The sequence below is a fragment of the Engraulis encrasicolus genome, chromosome 16, assembly GCF_034702125.1.
Source record: "Engraulis encrasicolus isolate BLACKSEA-1 chromosome 16, IST_EnEncr_1.0, whole genome shotgun sequence".
NCBI lineage: Eukaryota > Metazoa > Chordata > Actinopteri > Clupeiformes > Engraulidae > Engraulis > Engraulis encrasicolus.
In genome coordinates this window covers 42,064,551-42,089,842 of record NC_085872.1, presented here as the reverse complement: position 1 = coordinate 42,089,842, position 25,292 = coordinate 42,064,551, and the positions used below count along the sequence as shown (strand labels likewise).

Below are 25,292 nucleotides of genomic sequence, written 5' to 3'. Positions count from 1 at the left end.
GCCAACATCCTGCAGTGCTGTTCCTTATGGGGCCACAGCAGGGGAGGGGTAATAGTTCAGTGTTTTAAAAATATTTTTTCTGTCATTGCCATTTCCCCGTTCCACTCATTTGTCTTAGTAGACCTGGGCCCACAGGGCTTTGACAAGCAGCATCTTTAAGATTTAAGCACTGTACATTGTTGCGACCCCTTTTGCTATAGAAATATATGAGCCAGTTTTAAGTCCATCCATATTTAATGCTCCCCATCACTGTCTGCTGTGAACATGGCTGAATGACAGTGCTTTATGTGAGAGGAAAGACATCACTAGGGTTGCATCCCAATATGTGACCTTCAGGGATTAAAGTTTTCCGTCGCTACGACGGAATTCCGTCAACTGGATTTTCGTTTGGACGGATTTCCGTCCGTATAATTTATGTCAATTAATTTACAATTTTTACTTTCCAACTGAACTCAAATCGAGAGCACTCCTGGTCATGAGAAGGGGACGAGAGGTGTGTTTGGTGTAGGCCTACGGATGTAGTTAGGCTACACTCCACCATTGGCGGTGTGATACAACATTCACTCATCAGTAGCCTAGTTTTGGGTCATCCCCTGTTCTTCCGTGTTCCAAAAAAAAGTACACGAGCGGTCAACAATTCTGTGGCAGCGCAACGCGAGAGATTAAAAAAAATAAATAGCCAAAATTGTTGCTGATGGCAGAAAAGAAAATAATTGTAATACAATGTATAAAGTGCAGTGACGTTTCCATATCATTGCACCTGCCGTGGCAGATATTTAGAAAAAAAATGAATAGTTTACTTCGACTGCGTATGATGTCCTTTTCATGAAGGGTTTGCATTGTGACTCTTACTAGCATTATTCATAGCCCCAATGGGACGACTATGGCAGCTAACTAGGATAGCCTACCATGCGTTTCATCCTCAAAGTTTAGCGCGTTTGACTGGCTGCGTGTAGAGCTAGTTGTCTTTTTGACAACGGATAATTCACAGTCTCATCTATAGGGCCTACTCATAGCAGATTAACTTTGTTGTTGCCGATATATATATTCAAGAAATAAGTTAAAAATGGGTTGCATTTGGGTCACGGATTGGATAGGCTATCCCTGGCAGAGCCAATTTATGCCACGTCTTGTTCTGGGAAGCAGTGTTCTGATGGGTGGACTCATGGTCGATAAATGCCGTTTCGACGTTTGTTTCACTTTCAAGGCTGGTTACTGTGTGACGCTATTTCTGCTAACTGGAATAGTGTGCAGCAGCAACAGTTGTGTGTGCGCTTGTTTTTGAGTGGCTCAACGTCTGTGCCCATCTTCTCGGACTATGCGTTTCGTTTGAGTTCAGTTAGCCTATTTGCGCACTGCGCACTCAGGACTGATGGGTGGGTGATTTGCCTTGATTCGAGTGGAAAGCTGCGCGACAAGCTTGGGAAAGTGTGTTACTTTTGTAAACGATAGACGTATGTCTGTGACTGTCGTGTCTGCTGCGTCCTGTCAGCTTGTAGAACACGTGCGCATAGGAAGAATCGGGGACGTTTTTTAAATCAATGGTAAGCGTGTGCTTGGCACCGCACATCGAGAAGCAAAAAAGTAGCCAGTAGTTTTCAAAACGGTAGAACACAGAGGTAGACATACCGCACCCTGTTTGTAAACGTCAACAAGTTATTTGTAACAGGATGAATACCTAAAAAGGCCGAAGGGTGAAAAGCATACAAATAATTAAAGCTAGTTTTCTCCCTCTGATTGCTATGATCAGGGCTTTTTAAATGTCAGAAATACAACTGCAAGCAATGCGCACCAGTGCTTTCACCAGAACAGTGTTTGCCCATTCTAATGTGAAAGACAAAATATAGCCTACTACTACAACAAAAAACCCCATAATGGGATCACTCACTGTATCAACACATTGCAATTCCAAGTCAATAATTCTGTGAGATCAGCTACCATTTTGAAGCAGTATTCATTGTGAATCCATTCTGCATGATGTTGTGAACAATTCATAAACAATGGGTAGAAATAAGAGGAAATAACCAAAACATGCCCCAAATTTCAGTTCAATCTTTGCAGTCTGATATAGTATCCATTATCCCTCCATTCTCGGCCAGTTCTAGTCAATCTGGTGAGCGGCCTAGGCCTGCCCGCCCTCTTTCCTTTTTTTGTATTTAGAAATTGGCATCTGTAAACATAGCATTGTAGGCCTACATCTGATTGAGCACATCTGATCTAGTACCTACAGGTACACTCATACTGAGTCTATATAGGTCTACTGAGTGTATAATGAATATTCATTGTTCATGTGAAGTGTAAAGATTTATGTTGGTTGAAGTTCTGATTTTGTGGCAGTTTTTGGTATTACTGGCGCCCTCAAGACATAGGCCTATTCTGCTCTAGGCGACTGCCCCGTCTGCCTATGCCGCTGGCTCTGGCACCATTCCTTGCATGTATGTTTCGTCATGAGGGCAGAGCCTGGCTACATTGGTTTTCGTAGGGTTACGGAGTGATACTCGATCGGGTGCCTAACCGGTAAAAAAGTTCAGTCAGATTACTTTTTTTTGCTTTAATCCCTGGACCTTGCATCCTCCACTTGTGCTTGTCTCCTCGTCCCGCCTCCTGGCCCCTCCTCCGTGGAGAAAACAATAAAGTTCCCCAGCTGTCAGCCTCGCCACAACAACTTTTTTTTTGTTCAACTTTGTTTTTCATTCACCATCTCAATTGCAAATGAGAAAAAGACTTTGCAATTGAGCTTTTGCAAGATATTGAAATATAATGCTGTTGTCAGTGATGTCATCATGACGAGAAGCAAGTGGAGGAGGCAAGGTCGCATATTAAGATGCACTCCAATTCCCCACAGGTTCCTCTCCTCCTTGACAGTTCTCACTTTTTAACTGTTGTTGCGAGGGATGTTTGTGTACCGCAAGTGGGGCTGGTCAGAGTTTTTAGTGCATGATGCAATTTCATAATTGCTAAAGAAATTTCTGTCTCTCTGTTTCCAGTGTGTGGAAAGCTTTTCACTGTGTTTTGCTGGCCTTGAAGTGAGGTCACTCTCCTCCTTCGTTGTTTGGGTGTTGCCATTGGAGTATACTAGGGTGTAGTAACTTTCGGTCTTTGGATCCTTGACAATGTGTTGCCTTTACACCTCTGTAGTACTACTGTAAGCATCTGATTTATATATTTAGGGTCCATTTCATTATCTAAACTTGCAGCCTCCCTTGGTCTTGTGGACTCGTGATGGCATTGCAAGATGTCATTGACAGTAGAACTTTAATTTAATATCTCACAATAGTACAATCAATAGTTATTTTTGCATTTGCAATCAATGTGGAATGTGTAGAAGTCCCCCAAAAGTTGTTGTGCCCAAGCTGACTATGCCTACCTCCAGGTTTTCGATGCTCCCATGGTTGGAGAGCTGGTTGCAGGAGCAGGGATCTGGACTCTCCACTTTGAATCTCAGCTACGTGTGTGTCACGGCTTGCATTTCTGGGCATTGTATTTGTTGTAGAATTTGGAATGAATTTGGGGTTTTGGGTTTACATTAGGGCTGTAACGATATTGTATCGAACCGAGAAATCGTGATACACAGAGTCACAATACTGTATCGTGATGCAAAGAGGCAGTATCGTGATACGCTCTTTCAAAGTTTTATTACCCATTAGTCCAGAAAACAACCTTATGATTTAATGTGATGGTGTTTCCAAACTTCAGTGGAGATACATTTCAGAAATCGTGGGGCGTATCGAACCGTAGGTCAAAAATCGTGCTACGGACCGAATTGTGAGTTGAGTGTATCGTTACAGCCCTAGTTTACATGAACCAAGGCAAAGCTATTGCACCATTGAAATGGAAGCATCTGTTTCTTTTAGTGATGGAGGTTCATTTGAAATTTGTCTGACTCCATTGATGCACCTCTTCTAGAAATTGCTTTTGAAAAGACTGAAGCCAGGGGCGTGTTGAAGAGGTTAATGCAATTACCTTCTGAAGTCACCAGTGAATGTTTGACATTTTATGAGATGGGTTTGGTGCCTTAAGCCAGGCTCACACTACACGACTACCGGCCCGATTCTCGGCTGAAAAACCCCCTTTCGACAATCAGTGGAATATTACCCCGCTGTGGCATCGCAAGAGTTTGTCGGGAAAGATTTCCTCATCGCGGCCGCCGTTCCAAGATAGAATTTTGCCGGTTCAAAGAGTGGCCGATCACAAATTGTAGATATCAAACACTGATATTTACAACTTGAAATAGAACGTTGGGCATTGCCTTGGTGTTTACGATCAGGGATAACATTCAATCGATCAGGGATAACAATTGCGATTCTCTCTCTTAGGGAGTTGTGTAGTTCGAGCCCGGCTTAAGTACCTTCTGGTTCTGACACGTTGGAGGTGTTGTTGCCAATGTTGAATCTTACCGTCTTGGTCTCTACTTCTTGCATGTTCAAAATCCGAGTCAAAGGAATCAAAAACTCCAAAAGCCAAATTAATCTATTTATTTTCTAAAATTACCAAATAACAAAATGACCACCACTGGTAATATCCAGAATACCAGCAATGGCCCATACACAGTAAACACTACAGCTTTCCAGAACTGCAGAGTATGTTGTTGAATCTTACCGTCTTGGTCTCTACTTCTTGCATGTTCAAAATCCGAGTCAAAGGAATCAAAAACTCCAAAAGCCAAATTAATCTATTTATTTTCTAAAATTACCAAATAACAAAATGACCACCACTGGTAATATCCAGAATACCAGCAATGGCCCATACACAGTAAACACTACAGCTTTCCAGAACTGCAGAGTCTACTACATAAAAATGACAATTACAACGAAAGCATTACGGAACGTTCCGGAGATCCTAACCTTCTCTCGCCCTGACCGATAACAAAAATTAGGACCTACTGAATATCCCCTATCTGTTGGTATTTATGGTTTGTGGGTGTATGGGTGTGGTTATGTGTAAGCAATTACGTGATTTGTTAGTTAACCCAGAATATGCCTAATCTGTGTCGATTGTAAGCTGCTGTCTTCATTTCCGGGTGGGCCTTGATTTCATCACTCTAGGTCTTCATGACCTCATCTGTGGACTTCCTGAGTTCTGTAATTTTAATCAAGCAATACACATACAACAGCACATTCTTTTGACATATTTGAGGGTCCTTGGCTCTGAAAAGATTGAAATCCAATGTTAGTCGTTTGCCCATTGTCACCTACTCCTGGCCTCCTAAAAAGGATTAAGTCAAATAGTTTCGCTTCTGAGTGACATCACTGTATCCTGTGCAGAAAGAATGATACGTCAAGGAGTTTGGTATGGACTTCAGACTTATTCAGAAAATAAGCAATCAGTTAATCAAACATCACATGACAGCTTTCAGCTTGTCTTACAACAATGTTTGATGACCTCTGTAGGCTCTCCTAACAAGAATGGGCAATTACTCAACATCCTCATTTCATGATTGTCACATGGGGCCATCACTCAATGGTTTGAGAGTGCCCACCAACAGAGGAAGAAGATACATTCATTTTACTGTTTTTAATCATAACCAAACACAAATGAATACCTGAACAACTTGTTGTAAGCCAATGCATTACATTTCAGGACCTCAGAATCTAGCCTATTTTCCAACAGTCCCTTTCGTGAGGTCATAATTAATATGACCTCATCAAATTTGTTAGACTCTGTAACCAACATGACCACATATCTTTCCTTGGTCAACTTCCCTTGTCCATTTCTGCAACCTAAGTTGCTCGCCTCAGAAACCTAGTGCAAAGAGAATACCACATCATCTGCTCATCACCCAATTTGTAATTACACCAAGACATTATATTAATGTAGAAACGACAGTGAGTTCCATTGCCGAAGGCTGTGGAAAAAATGTAAAGGGTTAGAAATACAAACAAATGAAAACAAATATGTAAAAGACAAATTAAATAATTCATAATAACAATAATAATTATAAAAATCCTCCACTGCTGATCCTCCTGCTATAACAAAACCTAAAATTGAAATTTCTCCATTCAATACCACCAATTTCCGCAACATTGGGACCCCCTTTTCCACTACCAGTTCCTTGAGGTGTTATACGGCAGTTTCTTATTGTTAGGCTACGTTGAATGGTGGCGTCTCCTGTAGGATCCCGTTTCATTATAAAGCATCATCAAATACCACAATGTAAAAGGAAACATGTTAACGTTAGTAGGGTTAGTATTAGTGGTGTTAGTGATAGTAGTGCCCCGCATGCATTAAGCTGCAGGCTTATGCCTTTCCCCATTCTTTGCGCTTCCGCAAGCTTGTTTCAATGTAACCCTGTGCGCCTTTCCCTCAAGGTGAATATTGTGTGTAATTCGCTCAACGTGGTTCGGTATACTGCGCTCAATCGCTTTTGGAAGGAGCCCATTTGAATTCCTCATCTCCTGTCTCGTTGGTTCCTCTTCCATCTGCAACCTGTGTGGAGAAATCTGACACCAAAGTAGTTAGTTTATCGTAATATGGTTTATATTGCAACGTGCGGAATCTTCATGTTCGAACCTAGCGTTGGTCCAGGGCTTACTGTTTGCCTAGTTTCTTACTGACCTCAGCACCATGAGTCAGAGTGTTGACCCAGCTCATAATTGTATGTAGGCCTATACCAACCTTACCAATTTGCTCTTGGGCGTTTGGTCCAAATCCTTATGGGTATGCGTTCCACAATCCACCAATGTGTCCAAGTCCATTGCAACAGTTTTTTTTTTCTTTTTTCAAACCACAGACCTTCTGCCAAAGTTATTTTACCAGCCCGGAGACAACGGTCTCCCATTCATGTCCTCTACCAACCATCAGTGTTTTGGCCGCACGGCCCCCAACCAGTCCATCAGTTATTTCCAAATGGCCACTCGCATCAACGTCTTTTCCGAAGACGCCCTTTCGTGCTCTCTCCAAATCCTTTCCATATTGCACGTTCGCTGTGGAAAAAAAAAAATCCTTGATTTCCGATGTCCTTGTGACTGCTGCCAAATGTTCTTTGTTACCTTTTCCATAGTGAACCCCTGTAAAACCATGGCCTTGTTACCTCATTGCCGCATAAACCGCTTTCAATCTTTACCAACCTCCAACACTCAACAATGTGTTTTTCAAACAACCTTTGTTATCTGTCGTTATTTCCTAGGCTATGTATGTGATGTGTGGTGTACTGCAGTCTTTTCTCAAATCTCGTCTGTCTTAAGTCGAGTCCAGTGTCACGGTCGCACATGTAGGCCTAGGCCTAATATGCCTATCTCCCCCTTTCTTCTGAAATAACACGCCGTGTTGTTTCAGAAGAACCCACAACAATTGTGTAACCAGGTACACCGCGCAGTTAATGTCTGAACGGTAATCGTAAAAAATCTTAATAATAAAAAAAAATAAAAATAAAAACCTCAAAATATCCATAGGTCTAAGGAGTAGGCCTATTCCTGTTGTGACAAACAGAACAAACAATAAAAAAATCATCAGTCAAATCAATGTACAGAGAGTATTGGGAAGGCCATCGTGTTTTTAGCTAATCATGTTTGTTCAGTCAGTATTGTAGGCTATCTTATACAAACTTTTGCGTGGTGTTGGGTAGACTATGTGTAGCTTATAATGCAATGTGTATAATTCAACCCCAGCAGTCACCCCTTCTTGCCCAATGTAGATGTAGGGTAAACAGTCCCACTGATTCCCAATAACTGTCTTAAACACGCCTGTGCGTATGTTTTCATCTTAATCAATGTTACGTGGTAGGGGTCAGATAAAAGGGATATGGGTGTATAAATGGCACCCAAGGGCGTCACTTCTGGTGTGAGTTAAGCAGTAGTGTTACCGAACAAACTTGTCATAGTCTTTCAATTTCTCATAGGCCAGAAGGGGTCCCCCAACCCTTCTCCTTTGTGAGCTCTAGGTCCCAATCCCGTTTGCGTATTGTCCATGGGATAGGCTTGCTCCGGCTCCAGTGTGCGCTTGGTGTGCTTGTGCTTGTTTTTTTCTCTGGTTTCAGCTTTGAAGTAGGTGCAGTGCCCTCCGTGTTGTGTAGGCATTCCACTGGCAGTCTCTCACTCAGTGCCCGGTCCCACTATAAGCAAAACACCCCCATACATGACCCTACCTTGGGCATCGCTACTCCCTGTTCCCCATCCTCTGAATCCCACCACGTTGTCCCTAACCCCTTAATGACATTGGACCAACTTCAGGCTTGGATGAAGAATGTGTGACTGCTGTGTTGTAACATGAGTTGTATCAATTGTGTTTCGATTCCGTCGCTCTTTTGGACTCAGCTAATTGCAACTTAACTAGTTGTGCATGTGCTGTATCAGTGCTTAGTTTCTCTTCCTCGCGTTTTGCACTATACTGTTTCATGTGGTGCTTGAGATGGCGTTCCCAGTATTCTGTAGTACTATAGGGCAAATTTGGATCATTTAACATCGTTTCTCGTACCGGCTTTGGGATTGCTTCTAGAATGGCCATTCTGAACATAGCAGTTTGCAGCTTGTCAGAGCTTGGATGGTTCCGGCTATGTCTGTCCAAAATTCCTTACTTTTTGCTCCATCGGGCACTGGGTGACGTTTACGCATTGCAGTGCCTATGTCAGCTGCGTATAACGCAAATGGGTATGAATCTGGCAAAAGGCTCGTTCTTGCTTCTGTTTCCACTATCTGTAATTCCCACGCGCTTGTTTGTTTACATAACAGTGCGCGCCAATCGCCAATCGTTATCTTTTGTGACATATAGCCTAGCTTTCATCAATTTGGACAACCACGGTGCACCCCTTTCGACGGGTGAAGGCATTTTTTTCCAGGATCGAATTCATGTCAGTAAAACTAAACGGCTTATAGCCTATTCATCCACTCTGTTCTTTTTCTCCACCGGATATATTCCAACTGTCTTGGTTGGGCTGTCGTGAAAAAAAAAAATATCCTTCTCATGTTCGTATTCGACCTTTGCACATGCACTCTCAAAAGTCCAAACAAACACACACACAAACAAACAACTGGCCAGTAGTCACACATTCTTCAGACACATATAGGGCCCATTGACATACAATGGCAGACAAACACAGACCACCTATGTAGTCTACATGTTAGTAAACACAAAGTGCGTATCCTGTGACATTAATTGCTCACAGATTAAACAGATTCCATCTCTTTGTTTCTCCAATGAATGGCCAAGCAACGCTCTCAATATCTCCTCCCACTGTTCCGAAACAGTGATCCACCTCATTTTACCCTTCTCTCGTAATTCTGACTCCAAATTCAATACATTTCCTCCGTACATCCTGCCTTCAGCAGGATGACCACTCATTTCGTACTCGCTAGTACGTTACTCACTTCTCGTAATTCTGACTCCAAATTCAATACATTCCCTCCGTACATCCTGCCTTCAGCAGGATGACCACTCATTTCGTACTCGCTAGTACGTTACTCACTTCTCAAACACTCGCGCAAACACGCTCTCACATACACACGGGTACCCGGTCCACACACTAAGGTTCACAGCTCAGTCCTGATATCAATAATTACCAGAGTGAAACCTAACCAAAAGAAAACAAATCAAAATAATAAAATAATAGGCCTATTCGTTGAACTCCAAGCTCAACAGCGCGCGGATCTCCCTGATGCGTATCAGTAACTACTTTGGGAGGGTCCCAGACCCTCCAGAGGTCCCAGACCTCTCCGATCCAGATCTCACTTACTTCCTGATGAACCCCAGGTTCTCCTCCAGTTGAGATTACTCGACCCCTTCTGTTTTTACCGGATTGAGGAAGCCTCGATGACCGCTATTACCAAATTTACCTTTCAGATATTTAATCTTCAAGGGGGAAACACCGAACTGCCCTCTGACTTCCGATAAAAGCCCCTCACTCTCAACTCGACCAAATTCACAACTGACGACCATCTGGACCGCAAAAAGTTCCGTTCACATTCAACCGTTCTTTCAGGGCAGATATTTCAACAACCTTCTGTCTAACCTCCAAGGTTCTTGTCTAGTTGAGATTCGCAGATCCCAGATCTCTTCGATTTTTAACAGATGGGGAAACCTTGATGTCCGCAATTACTTGTTACATAGTTAGATGGGCTATTTCGAACCCAATCAAACCACGGGGAAGCACCAAACTCCTCTATTACTGTACACCTGATAAAGCCCTCATTCCCAACTTAGACTATGTGCAAACCACAACATGTAATACAGTCAAAGACAATACCAAACAAACAAATAGGCCTAATGATGCTTTCGCTGTCGCCGTCAAATACAAGGAGGCATATGCAACAGAGTAACAACACACAATTTGGAATAGCCAATCGCAGAATTTGATTTAACTGGTTTCTGCTTACCTGGTTTTGTGGCCACGATTTTCGTTGTTGTCACCCGACTGCGATATCCTCCAGGAATGAAAAAAAATGTAAATCCTATTGTGAAAAGTAAAAATTTTCTTCAAAAGAAAAATATATTTTAATTCCTTTTGCTCGAATCACGGAGGACTGTCACCATGTTGTTGAATCTTACCGTCTTGGTCTCTACTTCTTGCATGTTCAAAATCCGAGTCAAAGGAATCAAAAACTCCAAAAGCCAAATTAATCTATTTATTTTCTAAAATTACCAAATAACAAAATGACCACCACTGGTAATATCCAGAATACCAGCAATGGCCCATACACAGTAAACACTACAGCTTTCCAGAACTGCAGAGTCTACTACATAAAAATGACAATTACAACGAAAGCATTACGGAACGTTCCGGAGATCCTAACCTTCTCTCGCCCTGACCGATAACAAAAATTAGGACCTACTGAATATCCCCTATCTGTTGGTATTTATGGTTTGTGGGTGTATGGGTGTGGTTATGTGTAAGCAATTACGTGATTTGTTAGTTAACCCAGAATATGCCTAATCTGTGTCGATTGTAAGCTGCTGTCTTCATTTCCGGGTGGGCCTTGATTTCATCACTCTAGGTCTTCATGACCTCATCTGTGGACTTCCTGAGTTCTGTAATTTTAATCAAGCAATACACATACAACAGCACATTCTTTTGACATATTTGAGGGTCCTTGGCTCTGAAAAGATTGAAATCCAATGTTAGTCGTTTGCCCATTGTCACCTACTCCTGGCCTCCTAAAAAGGATTAAGTCAAATAGTTTCGCTTCTGAGTGACATCACTGTATCCTGTGCAGAAAGAATGATACGTCAAGGAGTTTGGTATGGACTTCAGACTTATTCAGAAAATAAGCAATCAGTTAATCAAACATCACATGACAGCTTTCAGCTTGTCTTACAACAATGTTTGATGACCTCTGTAGGCTCTCCTAACAAGAATGGGCAATTACTCAACATCCTCATTTCATGATTGTCACATGGGGCCATCACTCAATGGTTTGAGAGTGCCCACCAACAGAGGAAGAAGATACATTCATTTTACTGTTTTTAATCATAACCAAATATTGTAAAATTTCCTGCAAACACAAATGAATACCTGAACAACTTGTTGTAAGCCAATGCATTAAATTTCAGGACCTCAGAATCTAGCCTATTTTCCAACACCAAGTACGCCTGTTTCTAAGAGTGAAGCTCTAGATACTGCACCTTGTTCGCAGCCGTGTATTACCAGTGTCAATGAGGGCTTTGAGAGTTTGTGACAGTGGCTGAGATCCAGTTTCTTTTGTACCCCTAGGCAACATGCATGCTCTGAAGTTTGGGTGTCGGACGTCCCGTAACATTGGGCTGAAAGAGGAACAGAGTTGTCTGTGGGTGCATTTTTTCCCCCCTCATTACAGCTGAGTTTCTCTGCTGTGACATGAATAGACTCCTGCCAGTTCTGCCGGGGCCAGTTCTGATCACTGATCGCCAACTTATTTTTGAATTTCCAAGGCAGAACAGATGAAGGGCATCTAGGCTGGGCTGCTGTGGATTATTTATCTTGAAGATCCATCTCGCTTCCTCACTGTCTAAAAATAGTCCTCGTGGTCGCCACATAGAATCATACCTGACCAAGGTTAGCAGCGCAGCCTGCTCTTCACTGTGACATGTTGTGCCGAGGGATGAGCAGCTGGCGCAAATGGACTACCCAGAGGTGTCTGAGGTCATGGACAAGGCCCCTCTGTTTTATTCATGAATGATGTGGCGGGCAGACCTTGGGTGTTCGATCAATGTGGCCAAACCAGCATTGTTGAATCTCCATCCATTTGCTGGCGGGATCAATAGGGGAAATGTCTCTGTGGGCTGCGCCGGACACGGCTCTAAGCCGGGTGCTAATTGACCTCAGGCTCGTTCCTGTCACAAAGAGGGATGGCAGCTGAAATCTAGGCTGCCCAGAGGAAATTAGCTGGAAAAATAGACAGCTGCAGATATATTTATATATTTTAAAAAAAAATCCATCTAAATGGGAATATGACAAGTTTTTCAGCCACTCCCGTTAAAATGGCCTTGTGGAAATGTGCAGTTCAATGCACACAAGGTTTTCATGATCATGATTTTCCTCTTGCTGTAAATGGCAACACCTGGTTTCTCTGCTCCCCTTGCTTGCTCCCTCTGGTTTCCTCCCTGTGTCCCTCCACATCTGTTGCGGTGGCCCTCTGTGCTTCCATGCACAGTGCTGCACGTGTATGCATGTATGTGAGTGTGGGGGAGGGGATGGAAGGTAGGGCGAGAGAGGCAGGAGCTGCTGATGTGGAAGGGGGTGGGGTGGGGTGTCAGCGGGCGGGGGATGGAGGATTAGGATGGAGGGTGGGGGTCTCTCCAGGGGTGGCAGTAGACGATTGGGAGACGATTGGGGGTAGACTAGGCAGTGTCACCCTCTCACTGATGTGCACATAAGAAACCCACGTATAGTCACAGTGTCTCAATATGAACGCGGCGTAGAAGAGGAGCCACAGGCTGTGTGCTAGTGACGAGCGTGGGAGTGGATGAGTGTAGCTGAGCTGAGCAGCGCTGAGCTGAGCCGAGCCGGCATCAGCTGACTGCTTCATGTTTTGGCGAAGTCAGAACTGGTGGTGCTGAGGTAGAGGAGAAGAGAGAGCAGGAGTAGGGAGGGAGGGAGAGGGGAGTAGGGAGGGAGAGGGGAGTAGGGAGGGAGAGAGGAGGAGGAGTAAGGAGGGAGAGGGGAGTAGGAGCAGGAGAAGGGAGAGCGGGGAGTAGGGAGGGAAAGGGGAGGAGGAGGAGAAGAGAGAAAGGAGGAGTAGAGAGGGAGAGAGAAGGAGGAGGAGATGGAGGAGAAGGGAGAGCGGGAGTAGGGGAGGAGGAGGAGGAGGAGTAGGGAGGGCTGTGCCATCTGAGCTGAATGTATAATCAAGCAGCTGCTGCCTCCGTCATGTGAGTGGTTGCACTGCTCTCCAGAGAACGAGGGAGAGGGAGAGGGAGAGAGGGAGCGAGAGCCGGCGATAGCGGGAGAGGCAGAAACGGCTCAAGGGGTGGGAGTGAATGAGTGAGTGTGTGTGAGTGAGTGCGAGTGTGTGTACACCAGTGTGTGAGGTGGTTAGAGAGAGAGAGAGAGATGGAAGCAAGCGAGTAAGTGAGCGCAGGCTAATCTGGCTGCAGACAGAGCGGTAGAGAGAGAGCGAGAGAGGAAGGCAAAGAGAAGCATGATGATCACTCTTTTCAGCGGCAGCAGGCATGCCGTGGCTGCTGTGCTGCCCCCACCTCCTCCACCATCACCTCCCCAGACCACCCCGAGGATGAGCAGGTGGTGTCAGCGGCACTAACGTGTGACTGTCCTCCTCTAAGCTCAGCTCCACTCTGTTCCCGGCTCGAGCGAGCGATCTCTGCTGCTCCTCCACCGTCTTCCTCTAACTGCCACGGCAGCAGCAGCAGCAGCGGTGGTGGTGGTGGTAGCGACGGCAGCACCAGCAACAGAAGCAGCAGCAGAAGGAGGAGTGTCTGTGTTGGCAAGCGGGAGTGAGAGCGTCAGCCTGATCATCATCGGCAGCAGCAGCGGCAGTAGCAGTAGCGGCACCAGCAGCTTCTGTGTATTTTTAGCACGGCGAGTGTCAGTGCCAGAGGATAACTCGCACGCACCCACCAGTCAGTTCCCTCCTGTCTTTTCCCTCCCGTCAGTCTCCTTCGTGATGTGTGTCGATGCTGTACAGTGTACCTCCTCACTCTGCTCTCGCGCCTATCCTCCTCTTCTCCACCACGGCTGCGCTGCACTGATGGCAGCTGTCAAGGGGGATCACTAGACGGGTAAGCGTTCTCATTGACAGTCGACTTGACACGCCTGGTCCGGTGGTGTCCGCCGTTGACCAGCGTCTGCTCGTGCGAAAGTCATATCATGCATGTTCCGTGCATTCGTTTGTGGGAGCTGACCATGAGTATGGTCTTGTGTGCAGTTGCCATGGTGTATTCCCCCTTTGCTGTGCGAGTGGCCTGTTGTGCTGTTGCCATGTTGCATGTCACCGAGGTGCATGTTGCCTAGTGATCGTAGCAGTGCAGCAGCAGTGCTAGTACCTGTTTGATTTAGGGAATGGCTGAGCGGAAGGCAGCTGCTCAGATTTAAACGCCTCGCCCCTCTCTTTCATTGCAATTTGTCTTTCTTTTATTATGCCCTTTTCAATTGTTGCGAATTGTCTCCTCCACACCCTGGTCAAGAACTTTGACCCGATTGCTTTGCACGCTGTGTCGTCAGTGACTTGTAATCTGGGGTGGAGTAAAGTTCCCTTTCAGCTGATAGGGGCCTAGACGCTGTGCACTGCCATACGTAAGCTCAGAGCCTTGTGCTACAGGTTAGCAGGGGCCGAAGTCCATTGCCTGTAGCAGCAGCGGCTGGGAAAAAAATGGTTGTTTTCTGTGGTCATGACGGGCGTCGAGCAGCCGCGGCTTTCACACGCAAACTTGTTTGTTGTGGCGTTTGAGCACGGCTTTGCGTTAGCATGCGGCTCGCCAGAGGTCACAACCCCACCACCACCGACATGATCACCGAGATCCGGTTCAGCGCCGTGGCAACCAGGGGCAGACGGCCGCGGGTGGCCTCCATCAGCCTGCGATCGCGTGTAGTCCCTCAGCCGGTGGGTGCCCGCACGCCTGAAGCCTGAAGCCACTCGCTACTCTCCACACCTGCTGCTTTGTAATTATTTATTTAGTATCCAGACGCTGTTTACTGCCTCCTTTTTTAACCTGTTGTTGATTTTTTTTTTTTTTACCCCCTCCTTCTTCCGCTTTCCTACCCTTTCCAAAATCATCACCATCTGTTGCTCATCCCCTGAGCATGGTGAGGTGGTCACCTGACTGGGCCTTGCCTTGCCTCGCCTCGCCTTGCTGTCGGCCGTGATTGGGTTTGACAGAGAGCAGGGGCCTGTCAGCACCGAGGCTCTCCTCAGATCCATATCTCCCCCATGGCGGCTATTTTCAGCCCTTATCTGCCGCTCTGGCTCATTACCACGGGGCTGTCTGGGTTTATCTGTGGACACTGCTGCCGCTGCCGCTGCTGCTGCTGGCGGCGGCGGCAGTGGTGGTGGTGGTGTCCGAGTGAGTCGCTTGCTTGCGTACTGTGGGCATTTACGGCATCTAACTCCTGTGCCGTGATTTTTATTTTCGTTGTAATCTTGACTTGTGTGTGCTCTGTATGCTCCATGGCTGTGATGGGTTTTCTGTAGGTTTATCTGTGGACACTGTCATTGCTGCTGCTGGCTTTGCTGCTGCTGGTGGTGGCAGCGGCAGTGGTGGTGGTGGTGTCCGAGTGAGTCGCTTGCTTGCGTACTGTGGGCATTTACGGCATAACTCCTATGCCTCGATTTTTATTTCCGTTGTAATCTCGTGTGTGCTAGATATGTATGCTCCATGGCTGTGTTGGTTTTTTACGTGATGTAGTAACATAGCCTCGTCGCCTGCCTTGCGTTTTCACCCACGTGAGGAAGCCGAGCACAACTTTGGCTCTTGACCTGCTAAACTCCCACTCACAAGCTGCAGCACAAACTACCCACCCACTTACATGCAGACGCTCGCTCGCTAGCTAGCGCTCCTCCACACATGCCAGTGCACACGTGTGTGAATTTACACACACACACACACACACACACACACACACACACACACACACACACACACACACACACACACACACACACACACACACACACACACACACCAACTAGTTTAAGTGAGAATTTGTTAGTTTTTGCTGTGAGCAACCCAATCTGTACCTCTTGAATCCACCACTTGTACCACTCTCTCCTTGCTTGTAATATAATATATTATACAACATAACCTCATTCTGTTTCTTTCTCCTCCTCTTGCAGGCCTACTCCCAGGATGCCTACCTTAAAGGTCACGACCCTTACAGCGGAAACGCGTGTCACATCCCCCAGCCGCCCCCTGTATGCTACCCTCGCATAGACTGTAAGCCCCCCTCAGGGATGGCCCAGGCTACAGAGAGCCCATCCTCGGGGGGGCATCCGTCAGAGCTGGGCTACCGTGTGGAGATCCCCATGCCCCCCTCCCCTCCCCTCCCCCTGGCCCTCCCCAAGGCGCAGACAGCCGTGTGCGTGTGCAGCGACACCGGCGTGCGGACGGTCGTCGTGCCCCCCGATGGCCACATGGTCCACCCTGGCCCCGCGCACCGGGGCGACTATGCCATGATGGCCCCCGAGCCGGTCATGATCCGGCCGCGACCCAGCGCTGTTCCCGGCGGCGGACGACCCGCCTACCCACACCCACGTAAGGCGGACATCTACCCAGGTTACCATGGCGAGCCCTACGGAATGCAGCCGGTGCAGTTCCACCCGGGCGCCTCGGCGTCGCCGGGCTCGCACCAGAACATCGACTGGCGCTCCTACCAGACCTACCGGGAGTACATCGACAACAAAGGGCTCCACGCGTACGGCCGCACTATCCAGGAGCGGCTAGACAGCCTTCGGACCGCCCCTCAGGGTGTCCACCGGGGTATGCCTTGCGGCCCGCCACCCCCTCCCTCCGCCTGGGACCCGCGGCTTCGCCGGCGCAGCACATCTCACGAGCGCTCCTACGCCGGCCCGGCCATGAGGCCGCCTCCGCGCAGCGCCTCCCAGGACCGTATGATTGGCTCAGAGCGAGCGAGGCACCACCCCGACTGGCCGCCCCGCAGCACGTCGCAGGACGGCCTCGTCCGCAAGGCTCGCGCTCGCTCCACGGACTACGTGGAGCACATGGACCTGATGCAGCCCGGCGGCGCCGCCTGGCCGGTGGACCGCCGCATGTACGCACCGCAGCGCGCCGAGCCACAGCCACCGCATCCACAGCAGCGGCTCAGCCGTCAGTCGCAACCGCCGCGGAGCGCCATGCTGCAACGGAGCCCCGCCGGCTACCCGGGCCCGAACAGCAGCGTACGAGGCCGAGCACAGATCGGCTCCCGCACGGACATTCCTCCTCCCAGCGTACCCGCTGAGAGGCCACCCTGCCTGGGCCTGGCCCTGACTCCTGAGCCCACCCCCAAAGACCAAAGAGCAGCCGGAAACCACCTGTCGCACATGCCTCACCACCTGCAGCAGCAGCAGCAGCAGCAGCAGCGGTCGCGGGCGGAGACGCTACAGGCGATGGAGGCGGGCCGTGAGCGGGACATGGTGGTGGGTGCACGCTCCTCCTCCTGCTCCTCAGCTCCGCCACCACAGAGGTCGCCAGCTGTGCTCAGGCCACACCTACAGGAACAGCAGCTGAGCCCCGCTGCTAACGGGCGCGGGACGTCAACGGACAACGTGGTGATGCGCGAGAAGCCGCCCGCGGGAAAGAACGGGCCGCAGCCGCTGAGGCACCCGTCCTACATCCTGGCGGTGAACGACGACCCGCCGGGCGCCGGAGCTGCGGGCGCCACCGGATCGCCGGCTTCCTGCTGGCTGCCCAACGACGCCCGACGGGAGGTTCACATGCGGCGGATAGGAGAGTCGCTCAACGAGTCCTTCTCCAGCACACTGGACGAGTCCCTAGACTCCATCCCCTTCATCGGTGAGTGCTTGTTTGCATTCCTGTGTGTGTTTCTGCCTGTGTGGGCGTGTGGATCTGTGCATAACATCTCTGCCCTCTTCTGCAATTATTGTTGTACTTTCTTCCTTTCTTTTTTTAGTTGTTTTTTTTGTTTGTTTTTTCTTGTGTGTGTGTGTGGGAGGCGCGCTGAGAGTGGAGCTTTCTCAGAACGTATGAGTTACAAGTATGCATGCTAGCTAGCTGTGGAGAGTGCCACTTTAGACCTCTGTTGCCATAGCAACAAGCGGTAGGGCCTTGCTTGTGCCTGTGGCAGCTGCTGCTGTTGGGCACAGGCCTGCTCTGTGGCTCTGTAGCTCCGCTCTGAAGGCAGAGGCCAGTAGAGTAGAGTAGAGGGGGGTGGGGGGTGGAAACTAATTGAATGGCTGGGTAGGTTTGTGTAGCCGTGGTGACCTAATGACGGGTATAACGAGGGATGGTGGTGTTTCGCGAGGCGGGGGGGCTGTGTGGTGGTAGGGCAGAGCGAGGAGGGGGTCATTAAAATGAGCTGCTGGAGCTCCTCTCCTCTCCTCTCCTCTCCTCTCCTCTCTGTCAGCTGGCCACTGTGAAGGCCGAGTGGGGTGGGGGTAGGTGGTCTGCAGAAGAGGACCCTGCCTGTCTTCAGAGGCACTGATGACATGATCGATGCAGCATGCGTCTGTCACTCACTCTGTTAACTCGCAGCTTTCATGGCTGAGGAGTCAGTGAAGGGTGTTGATCTGGACTGACGGGGAAGGTAGTGAGGGATCTCAGCCTGTGTTATTACACCGGAGCTCTCTCCTCTTCTGCCTTGTTTGTGTGCAGGGGAAGCAGCAACAGGCTGCACTCTGTGCTCGATGAAACAGAAGATGCGTTCAGTTGTGCATGAGTTCTTGAAATATGTCATCAGTTGTCATGCATTCATGAATGTTGTGGTATGAACTAATAGGTTTTAAGTGGTTTGTTTGTTTGTTTGTTTGTTTGTTTTTGTGCTACGTTTTCATTTTGACACATCTCAGAAGGATGGCTTAAATGAGGTGGCATTTCATGGTAAATTAGCAGTGCCTTGGTCTGAAACGCTAAGTAGCCCTATTTCTCCACAGCCAAGTCAGATGGTTGAAATATGCTGCTTGAGGACAGAGTCCGTGTCATGTGAGTGCGAGCGAGCTAAGATTTAATTGTGGGCCGCTACACTGTACGCGTTCCTCAGCAGGTCATGTCCTCTCTGATTTGCCTGAAATTGAGTGTCCCATTTTACTGGGACTGATTTACTCTCACGTCTGGAGCAAATGGAGTGTAGAGAGAGCTGTTTGGATTTGTTTTTAGGCTAATATATATATTTTTTTTTCAAAAGTGAATTGATTTCCGCTTAGTGCCTTTCACAGATCCAGCCGACGACTTTGTCCCCATTTCAACTTACAGTTTGATTGTTGATTGTATTTTCTATTTTTTGTAAGCTTAGATAAGCTTAATTTATTGATGATCTATAGTTCTCTCTGAAGAATGAATGTATGTTTTTGAGTGTTAGTGCTTCTTACCAGTGTTCTTTGCAACCCATTTTTGTTTTCTTCAAGAAAATTGTGTGTTCTCACTTTGGGATGAGCACTTGTTCCCCAAAGTTAAAAAAAAAAAATAATAATAATAATAATGGAAAGCAAGCCTTTGCGTTCAAAAGGATCAGTGTGTTCTTAGTCAGCAGCATACGATCAAATCTACATGAAAAGCATGAAGGGTTAAAATGAAGCCTACATTTAAAAAGCGGCACCACCCACAACCACACTGACTGACATAGGTCAACTCCACTGCATTGCATTGAATGTTTCAAATATTGTTGAGGCTGTCGTTTTTAGTTGGGGTAGGAGGGGTATGGCCTTTATTTCGACAGCACCGTGTGAGAGCCACTGGAGGAGAGAGATGGGGAGGATTGGGAAATGACCTTGGGCTGGAATCTAACCCAGGTACAGCCTCAGCTGTTTTCAGACAAGGCCAAGGCCTTTGTAGAGGCTTTAGTGAACTTAAAGGGACACTGTACAGGAAATGGTCAAAAAAGGTACTGCAACTATGCTGCTCATTGAAACGGGGCTGCCCATTGCCAAATTTGATCTTTACATGAAAGTTTACTAAGTAATAAACACATATTTTCTAATATGGTCCTAGTACAGTCATTCTTGCAGCTGAAAATGGCTATTTTTGGAAATGGACCATGGAGAAGATCCCCCTTTTCATGTATAAAAAGTGCATTTTTTCCAGTCATAATGAATACTTAGAATTTGATGCTGGTGGTAAGTATTCTTGAAAAAGGTAACATTAGTGAATGGGCAGCATGAATTCTGGAAATAAACAACTAAAAATCTCACACAGTGTCCCTTTAAGTCAGACACATTTGGAATGTAAAGTTGAGGCAATGGCTATACATTTCAAATGTAATTGGGTGATATCGCGACCCTGTTAACAGATGAGCAATTGGTCTTACTGCTGGTGCACTTAGTGTACTTGGCAGAATAGGTGCTGGTAGTGCATAGCCTGTTCAGTGTCTGTTGCAGTTATAGGGAATTCAGGCCGACCAGAACGGAGCCGGTGTCGGTGCCCGCACCAGTTACGTTCGGCACTAAAGTGCTTACCTGTGAACCGCACATGTTCAAACCAGGCTCCGAACTTTTCCCGCATGTGACTCTGTTACCCGGATGAACGTGCTGACGGCCACGTTGTCGTCACGGTTCGCAGAGAAAAACCAAGTATTTTGCGGTTCGCATTGGGAACCAACTTTCCGGTTCGCGAACGTTAATATCTGTGGGGTGAACACGACGGCCAGTTCGCGATTAGGTGCGGGAACGGACTCCAGCACGGTTCTCAGTCGGTCTGAATGCGCTAAGAGTGTACTTGGCAGAATGGATGCTGGTAGTGTCTAGCCTGTTCAGTGTCTGGTGCACTTAGTGTACTTGGCAGAATGGGTGCTGGTAGTGCCTAGCCTGTTCACGTGTTCAGTGTCGGGTGCTGCCGGCACAGATAGTGTCTGTGGCAGGAGATGAGCCCTGCCTCTTGGTGTACCGTATATGTACGTGTACCCGAAGCTACTATGAGGCACTAATGTCTTCTGTCTGCTGTTTGTTTCTTCTGTCATTACGAGACCTGGTCCTGCCGCGAGGATGTTGGCTGTTGATCAGTGCATGTACACCCTGAAGAAGAGGCAGCCTCGTCAGGTGTGATTTGTGTCGCTGGATTTGGCTCAGGCAGAGCGATTGATTTGGAATCCTGAATGTGTCCTTGTTGCTAGCCTAAGGAGGCTGGTTTGCCTATGGAGTCCGGGTTTGCCCAACTGCTTCCATGTGTCATTTATGATCAAACTTTTATCCAAGGCTATTCATCTCTCACTTTTAGAGAAGATGTACTACTACTTCGAGACAATATCCTGGTTCTTCCCTCATTCAATACTGGAGTCTCTAAAAGTGACAAGGACTAATATTGAAATACTACCTCTTTCAATATGTAAGGTGCCCTGAAAGTAATAGCCTGACAGATTTGGGCGTAAATGTACACTACCTTTAATTTAAATTTTGCTCAAAATAGTCTCAAAAGGTCTAAAATTTGACCCACTGAATCCTGCAAGAACCCTGTTTAAATATAATCAGCCAGCTACAAATCCCACTGTTGTATGGCCTCCATTAAAAAAAATCCTACAGACTTGGTCAGTCCCATGGCACATCAAAGACCTAGCCTGTATCCCTATTTTGTTTTACTATGTTTGGGGTTTTGATGGGTGCTGCTGGAGCCAGCGTGCTGTAATGTATGTGTGCCAATACACTGGGCCCCATCACCAGTGGCAGGGCCGCTGACCGCTTTTGCTGGGCCCGGGACAAAGTCATCTGAAAGGGCCCCTTACCCAATACATACACTGTGTAATGAGAATCCAATTCTGGGCCCCCTGTCTCCCTGGGCCCGGGACAACGTTCCCATTTGCCCAACCCTTGTCGGCGGGCGGGCCTGCCAGTGGTGGTCTCCGTCCGCATGATAGTGCAGTGTGGCTGGCTAAGGCAGCTGGACCTCGGCCCTGAGCCCCGGCAGCAGGTGTGAGCACAAAGCCTCCCCTCTCCAGGGTCACGCTGGGCTCCAGTGGCCGGCTGCGGGGGGGCACAATGGAGCCCCAGAAAACAAGCCCAGCCTGGCCCTGGCGCCCATCAATAGCCTTAGTCTCACTGCAGGGCCAGCCCCGGGCTGGCCCGGACAAAAGGGGGCTGACGGTGATCTCATCAAAAGGGGGCTAGGTGCTAAAGATGGCCACCGGGCCAGGTTGTGGGGCTAAGGGCCGCTTTCCCTGGCCCGTCGAATTCGATGGGCCAGCTAGCACCGCCGAGGCTCGGAGGCGGGGTCAACCTCTGTGTAATAATGTGGCTGCATGGGGGACTTATCGCTAAATTCTGGGCAAATTATGGTTAAGCATTAGTTTGGGGTGTTTGGCTTTCTTATGGCATAATTTCATAAGATGCAACCTTGGCACTTCTGTTTGTGTTTTTAAAGTTATTTAGCCAACATAACTTTTTTGTTGTTATCAGGGCATCATGGGCACCGCTACACTTAAACTTGGGATGTCATAGCTAAGTCATGTCGCTTTTTTCTGCTTTTAGCCGCCAACTCTTGTGCCATTATCGTGATTTGGCATGCTTTCCACTAAGCCTTTGACTTCGATATTCGATATTCGAATATAAGTCGAATGTTAAGAAAATTCGAGACATTCGAACGAATATTAATTGGCCATTAATATTCGAATCTGACATGGGTATTGCTTTTTTGGGTATTTCATTGTTATTGATTAAAATTATTTCCTTGTAAACATCGCAATTCACAGTCTCACTTTATTTTTTCCATGGCTGGTTAATCACTACAGCCGTGTTGAGGAGAGTCGCGTGCGTGGCTCATCTCTCTGTGTTCCGTAGCAGGACACTTGCGGCAGGCAGTCTCCCCCAGAGTCCGCATTAACAAGCAGATGAGTGCTGCAGAGTTCCATTCAAGTGAATGGCTACAGTTAATAAACAAAGCATCATCACATTACTTTCTGGAGTTGTTGACGAGTTTCTGCAAGAGTAAGATAATAACTTCTTGTTTTTTGGATTTTGACCAAATTAGCTTCGTTGGTCTGGGTGTCAGATCAGGCAGACTCCAGGTGATGATTTTGTTAGCATGCTTTTAGCATGTTTTTAGCGCACTGCTAGTTTGTGTAATGTTCGTTTTTAGACGAGACAGTCATCTTACCTGGACCTACAAGCACACTACCTAAATGTCCGTCATTAGTGATAGAAAATAAATACATATTTGTTGATATTGGTGCTGTGTGCTCAATTCTCATGATTCGCATATCATGATCCAATTCAAATTTTAACTTGGGCTACAAGTTTGACATGGCTGCTAGCTTTGCCATGTTTTAATCTGCATTCACACCTCTAAGTACCGTCTTCTTATAAGTGCTGAACGATTGCTAAACAATAATGGCTGGTTGAATGCATGTTGTTAATGGGCATGTTGTTATTCTTTGTCGTTGTTCTGTTGTTGTCCTTCTGTGATTTGGGTTGAAAGTGGGCTGTGCCCGACTGACGTTTCACAAACAAGGCGTGTACCTGAATGTGCCTGGGGTCGGCTATGAGTCCGATCAGGCAAAAAATGGCCCGGGGCCGGCAGCTCCGAGCCGGCCACTCTCCTGAGCCCCGGGCGGCCCCGGGCCGCTGAAGCGCGGCTAATGAGACCAAGGCTATTGACTCGTTTCACCCACCAGCGTGCCTCCCTCCCAGTAGACTCAGCCCACAGCGTGAGGTCACCCGCAGTCCGCTGGGTCTGGCTGTGCTGCACACTGCCATCAAGGCTACTGCTGAGGGTGAGAGCCGGCAGAGCTGGGAGAAGACCCAGAAGTGATTCGTTGTGGTGTTTATTTGTTGTTTTTTACCCTCTCTCCCTCTCTCAGTCCGTAGAACTTGGTGGTCTGCTGGGACTCGTAGAAATGGACAGATGAATTGTTGCAGCGTAGACATTTTAATCCACAGCTCTCTCTGTGGCCCGAAATGGATTTTTCTACATCAGGTCCGGAGGATGAGGCTATTTTAAGAGTGTGTGACTAGCCTTGAGAAAAACCACAGCAGTGTATTTACTTAAGTTCAACAATCGTTTTGATGGAATTAGCGTCAAGCATTTTCCAGTAACCACTAAATCTCTTAAGGCGAAGGTATATAAGCCCGGCGAGAGAAGGCTGTGGTCTCTCTGAGCACTCATGCACTATGCACTTTGCTGTGGTCTTGATCCACTGTCAGGATGGGAGACCTTGATTCACCAGACCTAAAGCTGCATTTGTGGTGGGGGTGGGTGGGCGTTGCACGCTGCTTGTTAAGAGTAGTAAGAGTAAGAGTAATTTATTTGTCACATACAACCAACCGTGTAGGCTAGCTTGCGGTAAAATAACAGTCTGGTGAACTCCATCGTGCAGAAAGATTAACAAACAAGCAGATATAGGGTATAGGTAAATTGTCCATAGCTGTAGAGAGGGCGGAATCATATTTGGAGGCGTAGCAGACGGTTGTTTATGTCCGTAAACTCCTGGGGAAGGGAGGTGCTCCTCCGGCTGAGATAAGGGGTGCATCCCAATATGTGTCCTTGCCTCCTCCACTTGTGCTTGTCTCCTGGCCCCTCCTCTGTGGAGAAAACGATAAAGTTTCCCAGCTGTCAGCCTCGCCACAACAACTTTTGAGGGACTGTTTTTCATTCACCATCCCAATTGCAAATGAGAAAAAGACTTTACAATTGAGCTTTTGCAAGATATTGAAATATAATGCTGTTGTCAGTGATGTCATCATGACGAGAAGCAAGTGGAGGAGGCAAGTGGAGGAGGCAAGGTCACATATTGGGATGCACCCTAGCAGTTGAACTCACAAGGTGATGCTAGTTAAGGGACTGTGGTGACTGACTTGGCCCTGATCCTGTGTGGGCAATGTGCACTGGTGCTTGACTTGCAAAGGGTGTCAGAAGTGTTTTTCCCCCTTTCTGTCCACGTTGTATGTGAGGTGTTTTTTTCTTCTAATAATTTTTTTTTTAAAGTGTCAGAAGCTGTACCTGAATCTGGAAGATGTGCACTCGTACAGTGGTGGGGTGATGAATATAGTTCATGATTACTATTTTTGTCATTACTTCCGCTTGACAGAGTATGTGATGAGTTACAATGCATTTAGTTTAAAACTAAACTTGCTTGTGTGCACTAACTGTGTGCTGTGATGAGCCACATGATCGCAGTGACCAATGAGGATGACTTTAATTTTCAGTGTTTCAAAGCTGTGTGCACATTAGGGCAAGACACTTGGTAGTTTTTGCGTATCCCGAAATGATGCTTTGGGCCCAGAGGCTGTGTCTGCCACTCCAGACAGGCTGCCTCGTGGTTTGGAGACTAGGCT

The 25,292-nt window shown here is 47.4% G+C and overlaps 1 protein-coding gene across 2 annotated transcripts in view; it reads left to right on the top strand.

Moving 5' to 3' along the window:
- The window catches only part of arhgap21b (Rho GTPase activating protein 21b), a 70,142-nt gene that overhangs the window by 26,753 nt on the left and 18,097 nt on the right, over window positions 1-25,292 (top strand). For both annotated transcript variants that reach the window (XM_063219661.1, XM_063219660.1), the window contains exon 8: window positions 16,197-17,874. In XM_063219661.1, coding sequence (XP_063075731.1) covers window positions 16,197-17,874 — 1,678 coding nt within the window. The remainder of the gene's footprint in view (window positions 1-16,196; window positions 17,875-25,292) is intronic.